This window comes from Gavialis gangeticus, unplaced genomic scaffold (genome assembly GCF_001723915.1).
Source record: "Gavialis gangeticus isolate Ggan-Ray unplaced genomic scaffold, GavGan_comp1, whole genome shotgun sequence".
Lineage (NCBI taxonomy): Eukaryota > Metazoa > Chordata > Crocodylia > Gavialidae > Gavialis > Gavialis gangeticus.
The window spans coordinates 1,236,136-1,245,005 of NW_017729018.1; the positions used below are offsets into that span (position 1 = coordinate 1,236,136).

General features: G+C 46.5%; 1 protein-coding gene and 1 long non-coding RNA gene across 3 annotated transcripts in view; one reads left to right on the forward strand and one right to left on the reverse strand.

Annotated features, from left to right (window-relative positions):
* Nucleotides 1-8,870, forward strand: part of SPPL2B (signal peptide peptidase like 2B) — a 187,508-nt gene that overhangs the window by 71,964 nt on the left and 106,674 nt on the right. For both annotated transcript variants that reach the window (XM_019513196.1, XM_019513195.1), the window contains exon 3: nucleotides 3,063-3,245. In XM_019513196.1, the coding sequence (XP_019368741.1) occupies nucleotides 3,063-3,245 (183 nt within the window). The remainder of the gene's footprint in view (nucleotides 1-3,062; nucleotides 3,246-8,870) is intronic.
* Nucleotides 4,147-8,870, reverse strand: part of LOC109294741 — a 13,474-nt gene continuing 8,750 nt past the window's right edge. Inside the window, exons 2-3 of the long non-coding RNA XR_002096610.1 lie at nucleotides 7,611-7,615; nucleotides 4,147-4,266 (exon numbers count right to left, since the gene is read on the reverse strand). This is a non-coding gene — a long non-coding RNA (uncharacterized LOC109294741). The remainder of the gene's footprint in view (nucleotides 4,267-7,610; nucleotides 7,616-8,870) is intronic.

Below are 8,870 nucleotides of genomic sequence, written 5' to 3' on the forward strand. Positions count from 1 at the left end.
GCCATACCTGGCCCCAAACTACCTCCAATGTTAATTCACCCACCTGAAGATGGGGGCTGGGGTTTAGATGCCCCTACTTGCCTTCCACTGGGGTGGTAACTGGCCTGGCATTTCTTGGGGGGCTATTCTGCCACGAACAGCCCCACCAGGCCACCCATTCCCAGCAGGATGCAGTTTCACCTCTTGCCCTTACCTCCTGGTGTTGCCAGAGCAGCAGCTCTACCGGGAGATGTTGTTTCCTCGGTGCCAGGCAGCAGAGTGTTGCCTCCATCTCTGCTGGCCTGAATCTTAAACTGGCTGCTCATCAGAGCTGGGCGACACCTGCCAGTGCCTCTTTGGGCTCTTAAAGTGGCAGACACCAGAGGTGCTCTGCCACAAAACACCACAGGTTTCCTTAAGAAACTAACCTCCATTGATAAGCTTCCAGCAAACGCTGTATTAGCTACTATACATATCACATCTCAGTACATCAACATCCCCAGTGAGGATGAATTGCAAGCCATAAGGAATACCATTCCCGGTGATGACACTGTCCTCTCTTGCCCTGGTATACTAATGACATGTTCGTCATATGGACAAATGGGAAGGAACCTCTAGAGAAACTTCACCAAGAGTTTAACACCTTCCACCTCTCCAATAAAAGGACTCTTGAATACTTGACCCAGCAAATTCATTTCACGGGAAATTTTGTGGTAGTATCCAGTGGCTACATCACTACCACACTGTATAGCTGGCCTCTCAAGTAGCATATGGGTATAGGATAGAGTCAGTAGTCAGAAAGTCCTCCTGTGATGGTGCCATTGCCAGGGAGGATGGAGTGTCCTTAGTTACCAAGTTTGTGTATCTTGGGTAATAAGTAAAAGGTGCCCATCTTGGGTTCCTGCAGGGCTGAAATCATAAATCTTATCCTGTGTTTCTGGAGGTGTAGCGTCTTTAGGAGTTTATGTAGTTCCCTTGTTTCTAAGGCTGAGTATGGATCTCCATTCTCCAGGACTGGGGTTGTAATGTAAATTGTTGTTTTCTATCAATTTTAGAGTGGACTTGGAAGTAGAAACAGTTTTGTGCCGGTCCAGAGAAGGGATGTGGCTGAGTGGGGCGCAGGAGATTTCCTTCCTCTTGTGCTGTGTAAGGGTCAGATCTGTGGAGAGTTGATCATTTTGTCTCTGCGTCATGGAAATATTTACTTAGTCTTAGGCAGTGGAAAAACCCTTTGAGGTCTCAATACAGCTGCACCTTATGGAGTAGTGTAGTAGGGCAGAACCCAAGATCATGGGATACTAATAAACATCTCATAGAATCGTAGGGCTGGAAGGGACCGCGAAGGTTCATCAGGTCCAGCCCCCTGCATGACCAGGAAAGACATCTGGGGTCAGGTGACCCCAGCCAGGTGACCGTCCAGTCTTCTCTTGAAGACCTCTAGGGTAGATGATTGCACTGCTTCTGGGGGGAGCTTGTTCCATAGTCTGGACACCCTAGTTGTAAAGAAGTTTTTCCTAATGTTCAGCCTGAAACTCTTCCAGGAGTTTGTGGCCATTGTTTCTAGTTTCCCCCAGGGCATGCTGGTGAGCAGTTGTTCACTGAGCCCCTGATGTACGCCTCTGATACAGCCGTAAGCCACAATCAGTTCCCCTCTCAGCCTTCTTTTCTTTAGACTGAAGAGCCCGAGATCCCTCAGCCTTTCCTCATGTGGCTTGCCATGCAAATCCCTGATCATACGGGTGGTCCTTCTCCGGACCCTCTCGAGCTTTAGCACGTCCTTGTTGAAGTGCAGCGCCCAGAACTGGACACAGTACTCCAGTTGCAGCCGCACCAATGTTGAGTAAAGTGAGAGAATCACTTCTTTGGATTTACTGGAGATGCATCAATTGATGCATGCCAAAGTTTTATTGGCCCTAGCAGCTACTGCATTGCATTACTGGCTCATGCACGCTGGGGTCTGTTGTTAACCCCAGATCCCTTCCATTTTTAGTGCTGGTCAGGTTAGCGATGCCCAGCCTGTAGGTGTGCTGGAGGTTCTTCCTTCCCAGATGCAGCACTTTGCATTTCTCTATGTTGAACCTCATCTGGTTCCGTTCTGCCCAACATGCTAGCCTGTCTAGGTCTGCCTGTATCTGCAGCCTATCTGCGGGTGTGTCCACACAACCCCATATCTTGGTGTCATCCACGAACTTGGCCAGTGGGCTTTTCACCCCCTAATTCTGGTCGTTGATGAAGATATTGAACAGCACTGGGCCAAGCATCTCAGTGAAGCTGAGAGTGTGGTTAGATAGGCTGATGGTATTGGATTGTGGGATTGTTGTAACATATAAGTTTGGAAAGTTTTGCTTCCTTCAACTTCTTTAAGGAGGGCAGGTGTTTGCGATATCTGCATCCAACTGTGAAGCCTTTCTTCTCCTGGTAAATGGCTGTTATGTCCCAATAGTTCTGTATGCTGTTTGTTAGTTCTGCAAGTCTGGTGTTGGCTTCTTCCTGTTTGCTTTATAAAACATTGATAAAGTGGTTCTTCAATTTCTCAGAGACTGTAAAACAGTTTTTCCAACTAGGCTGTGTGGTACTTGTCACAAAGAAATGAGAGAGACAGGTTTGTAACAAAGCATGGTACCTATTCAAAGGAATTGGGAGAAACAAGTAGCAGCCAGCTTTGTTCTAAGCAAGGGAGGCAAGTCAGTGAGAGAGATTCACTGAAGATTTCAAGCCAAGTGCTTAAAAGTTTGGAAAAATAATAAGCAGCTGAAAGTGACAGGCAATGTTAGACAGGCAGGCTGCACAGTTTCTCACTATAACAAGGTAAACAGAGTATCAGTATTTGGGTTTCTGTGAAAAGAGCATCTTTTGTGTCTGACTTGAATTTTCAAAAAACCGTAACTAATAACCTAGTATTATAGCGATTTAAGTGTTCTATTCTACTAAAACTTAATTTAATGTGTTTTATGATTATTATCTTAGAACTTATAGTTTTTTAAAATGCCAATTTTTGTTTCATATAAATAAATAAAGAGTGTTGGTTTTTTTCCAAAACTTTTATAGTTGCAGTTCTGAAACAAATTTCTCTATCCTTTCAGTCCCTTTTGCAGCTTCAGGATCAGACAACATCTGTCTTGTGTTCTCCTTCTGATGTGCCTGATGGGGGATTTAATAACAGAATCCCCATGGTGATGCGGGGAAACTGCACCTTCTATGAAAAAGTGAGGCTTGCTCAGATCAATGGAGCTCGTGGCTTGCTGATAGTTAGCAGAGAGAGACTGGTGAGTGTATGCTTAGGTTTTGTTGGAAATTCTGTTATCTCTGATATCAAATTCTTGTTTGCATAATTTAATGTTTCACCTGGTATTTTATTCCTAATTTTTGTCATGTCTCAATTCTTCCTGGACGTGCTGTATTTAGTTTGTTTAAATATTTTTTTTTAATTTTTGGAGTTTTGGACCTGGAGTGTTCTTTCTGTGACAGACCAGTAGGGGGAGCTCCTGCACTGAACCACCCACCTCACTGTGCCTGACCACTTACCAAGCACTGAGTGCCTCTCCTTGGGTGCCTCATGTCTGGTCAACCCCTTTCCTGGAGCACACCTGCAAGCTTGGGGTAATCGCTGCCACCACCCAGGACTCTGGTCTGTATCCAGGCCCTGTGCCCCCTGCGGTATACAGGCCTTTTAGACCTTAAAGGTGCTTGACCCACTGCGAGAACTTAGGGTGCTTCCTTTAGCCTGAAGCACAAAGAGGTGTCCCAACTTCTTCAAAACTAGGGTGTCCAGACTATGGAATAAGTTTCCCCTAGGGTGTCCAGACTATGGAACAAGTTCCCCCCAGAGATGGTGTAATCATCTACCCTAGAGGTGTTCAAGAGAAGACTGGATGGTCACCTGGCTGGGGTCACCTGACCCCAGATGTCTTCCCTCGTCATGCAGGGGGCTGGACCCAATGAAGCCTTCGGGGTCCCTTCCAGCCCTATGATTCTATGAGTAGCCTTCCTTAGTTAGCCAAGCATAGGGAGCTTAAAGACATGCCCCAATCCCTCTCCCAGCAAGTCCACCATGCTTATTATAGTGGAGATCTTTATTGATTAAAGAGGTTAGGAATGGAGAAGGGTACAGGATAGAAAAGTATCAGATAATAACCCAGAGCAAACCATGTCAGCTTAGTAGCTGTTTGGTACACTTCTACATTACAGTAAGCAGCTATATATCTAGATAAGTTCCAAGTAGTTTACTTACTTCAGCATCCTGAGAGGAAAAAAGAGAGTTGCAGATGTTCCAGTTGCTGCATGTAACTTAACACAGCTGCTTCCCTATCCTAGGGTGTCTTAGCTTTATATAGCCCTTTTGACATCACCTTCAAGACCCAATCAAGGCCAGGTGTTGTTTGATGCCAACCCAACCAATTTAAAAAGCACCACTGGTCACCTTAAGAGAGTGACATGGGCTCAAGCCTGTGCCCCCATGCCATGAGGTCAGTGCTAACACAGTAGAGAGGTGGCGTTCCCACCCTCTTACCTGAAGTCCCTCGTCCTCAGTAACCTGGGGCAGCCAAATTGACAGACAGGTGAAAAGACAATAGCAAGGAAAAACCTATAGAAGACTCTAGGAAGAAACTGGGATAGCATTCTTTCACACTTTCCCAGTGAGATGCTGGAATAGACACCTTCTAACTAGCCTTACAGCTGTCGATTGAGAAGCAGCATCAAGTACTGGGTGCTGTTCTTGACTTCAAGCTAAAGTATGTTCAGCTCTCTGACCAGGCTTGATGCCCTTTGCTGAAGTGTAGCAGCTCAGAGCTCAGTGATCCTGGCATTGGAAAGGTGATCCTTAAAACTGTATTCTCTGCTGCCTACAGCCTTGAACCCAGGGCCTTGGACTGACCTGAAAAGCCATCTTTCCCAACTTGCTACCCTAATGTTGTTCCCAGAGGCTGGATAGAGCATATCTGAGACTTTGCCCACTCCCTAATATGCGGGTGGCTGGCTCCTATCACTAGACGCTCTGTATCACTAGACGCTCCACTTCTGCTATGTAAGTCCAGAGAGAGGAAAAGGAACCATCTGGCCTGTGTGTATTTAGTGACTGACATTGACCATTGTCTTCAGAAAAGGAGAGAAGAAAAGAATTCCCTTTTGCCTGGTCCTCTGCCCCATTCAGATAACCCTACTGCTGAACTCATGCAGATAGATGGCCGGGGGAGGGGGACGGGGCAGGGGGAGGAGTGCTATCACCTCACCTGAAGTATATAATGGGATGACTATCAGAAGAACTTGTATTTCTCCTGTGGGACATCAGGACATGTGCTTACCTGCTGCCCTATAGAAAAGGATGCAGGAAATGTGCCAACCCAGGCCTTGCAAGCGGGGAAGTCAGCTTGGGGTTGACACAAAACTCAGGTGGGCCCAGGCTGGACTCCCAACAGATAGCAGCCCATGGGGGGTTCTGTTTCCCTTGGAAGAACCTAGGCTACCTAAGAAATGCTAAGATTATGCTGACATGTTTGAAAGAAATGCAGACACCATTCCTCAACACAGGAACTACAGCTTACCCCACTGGCTTAAAGCATGAGGCAAAGATCATGCAGAAGGGTCCATCTATGCCATGTCTGAGATGGAACTAGCTGCCTTCCAGGAGTAAATCCAGAAGAACCTGGCTTAGGGATATGGTGGCCATCATACAGGACATTCCAGTTTTCTGCTACTCTTGTCTTCTATTGATACAAAACTAGATGCCTTTATGTCCTCTATATTTCTCTTCAAGAGAAAAATAGAGGACATAAAGGTGTCTGATTTTTGAATCAACTGGCCTGTCCTCTATGATGGCCACCCTACCTAGGGATTTGCAAGGAAATTTCACATCGGCTGGTGCCCCAGCTTGTTCTTCAAAGAGGAAAGATGGAAGGTCTCTGCGTGGACTACTGGACCCTGAACTGAATCATTGTGTGAAATCCATTATGAAATGAAAGGGGTATGAAATCGTTACCCCTTACTTCTAATCCTAGAGCTACAAGGTCATCTAAAAACTCTCTGCATGTTTAAAGAACTTGATCTCACTGGTGCATGCAATCTGGTTAAAGTAAGGGTTGGCAATGAATAGAAAATGGCCCTCTGAATCTATGGACATTTTGATACCTGGTTATGCTATTTGGGCTAACTAGTACACCTTTAAAAATGTGCATTTAGCCAGTCTTCTGCTGAGTTCTTTGCCTTTTCTGTTCCTAGAAGGTCTGGAAATAGACCCTTGGAAGGTAAAGGAAGTCTGCAGGTGGAGGGCACCCTAAAATGTCAAGGAACTCCAGAGATTTCGTGTTCACAAATTTTTATGAGCAATTCATCACCAATTCTGCCCAGGTAGTGACCCCCCTGTCACCATCCTGCTTTATTAAAACATTCAGTTCTGTTTGTCTGCTGAGGCCTGGCTGGTCTTTGAGCACCTGAAGCAATACTTTACCTTAGCTTAGTGACCATACATCCCAGTTTGGCAGGGTCACTCCTGGATTCCATAGCCTGGTCCCAGCAGGTTGGTCAGAAGTCCCAGGCTAGAGTCTAGCAGGGAAGTGGATTGGCATGGTGCTCCAGGCAGGCAGCCACACAGGCACTGCTTCTGCTGTGTGAGACCAAGGACATGCCATGTGCGGGCAGGGTGGTGCCTATTCCAGTCTGCATGTCTTGCTCCTGCATAGCAGCAGCAGTGCCTGCCCAGCCACCTGCCCCATATACCATACCGCTCCACCTCCCTGCTCAGGACTTCAGACCAACCAGCTGGGACGGGGCTATGGAATCTGGGAGGGTGCTGGCCAAACAGGGACATGTGGTAACCCTACCTCAGCCCTGGTTTTGGCTCACCTAGACCCAGCCTTGGCTTTGTGGTGGAAACAGCTGCCTCTAGCATAGTGAATGGCACACTAGTCTCTCAACAAAAGGGCCCAGAGCAGGCACTACGGGTTTCCTCCAGGCTCATTCCAGCAGAACAATACTAAGAAATCTTGGACTGCCATTAGAGTGGACTTTGGAGACTAGCAGCATCACCTGAAAGGAGGTTATCACGCAATTCAGGTCTTTAGCAACCACAAAAAATTAGAATACTTTCAGAAAGCAAAAGTTTTTAACCATAGGCATCTCTGGTGGGTTTTCCCCTCACACACTGTTTGACTTTCAGATAACATACCAGTGTGGGCCTCAAAGTGGGAATGCAGGTGCTCTCTCCCAAAAAAGTTGAGTATGATACAGACTCTTCACAAGACATTCCAGAAGCTAGCCCTTTCCTAAAGCCCCAAACTTCATTAGTGTTACATTACCGTTGGATCTACCCTGTACAACCACTAGGGAAGAGTGAGCCCCAAAAGACCAACCCGTCTCCATAAAGAAGAAATATTGCATTAGGATGGGGTTATGTTTACTAGGGGAAAGATCTCAGTGCCCGGGGCCCTGCTAGGTTGACCATCATATGTTTTTTGTCTAAGCCATGACTTTCCGCTGGCAGGACTTCATGGAACAAAAAACCTCACTTGCCTCATTATTTCTGGTGGTTGTAGCTGCACAGACAATGCAGGCCTTTGTCTATTCCTGTGACGTGCTTGTCCTAAAAGGCTTCCTCAGAAGACTTACAGGCTCCTCCAAGCCTTTCCCACTGCTACCTTGACTGTGGGCTGCTGTTGTCCTAGATTTCCATCATGGAGCCAGCAGTCTTGAACAATTTTTGTGCGATTCTGACTATGACAGATCAGCTTATCCAATGGCCCATTTAATTTCATGTGGTACAACTCCATGGACTTCCAGATTGCTTTTCATCGGACTTCAGTTGACTGTTGGTTCTGGCGCAAAGCCCTATGGCTACTGAGAGTCTGCACCTACCTCTCCTCTGCCTCCCATCTCCAGAGAGATGCCCAAGTTGGAAAAAAAAAAAATCAGATCTTCAAGCAGTACCGCCATTACTGCTTGAACTTCCAGCAAGACCATTGGTCTACCTTACTGAGAATTTGTGTATAAAATTTTTGAGTACTCCTAGACCAGGCAGTTTTTTACTACCCTTGGTTTCACCCAACACTATCCATAGGATCCATCAACCCAGCAGCTATGGAATTGGTTCAGCATATTAGGTTCAAGAAGTATTGAAACAACACCTCAAAAAGGCAAAGGAAGATTATAAGGAAAAGGTGGGGCTACGCTGCCAGCCAGGGCCTGCTTGCTTCATGGTCCAGAATGGCTTTGTTGAACACCTTCATACCAGTTAGTCCTCATGAAGCCTGGACCACCATTTCCTAGGACCTTATTCCATTAGCTGGCAGATCAACCCAATGGCATATGAATTTCAGCTACTTTGAATCCTAAAAATCAGCCCATGATTCCATGCATCTCTCCTCAAATCATTTATAGCAGGGGTGCGCAATTATTTTGGGTGGAGGGCCACTTACTGAGTTTTGGCAAGCTGTCAAGTGCCACATGGTTAGTCCTGCCCCTTGACAGGAGCCCACCCCCCCCACCCCCCGTCACCATCTTGGAACCAGAAAAATACCAAATTAATGAATGCTGTAGATGTTTGCTTTTTAGAATATAATTTGATTTCAAAAAATATTTTTGTCCTGATTTGCATGTCTTTATGTAGTGTACCCAGAGGTGATTGAACAATAGCTTAAAATGAAGTTAATATATTCTTGTATATTGTGGGGGGGTGTATAGGTTTGTGGGGGGCTGTGAGTATGTGGGGTATGGGTGGTTATGGGGTTTGTGGGGAGAGAGTGCCTGGGGGTGTGTGGCTGTGGCTGTCTGCATATATGGCAGTGCGGGGGGGGTGTGGGTATATGTGTATGGTGGGGTGTGCGTGTGGGACTCAGCCTGTGAACACACGCACTGTCCCTGCCTGCATGCGTGAGCACACACTCACACTGCCCTTGCTT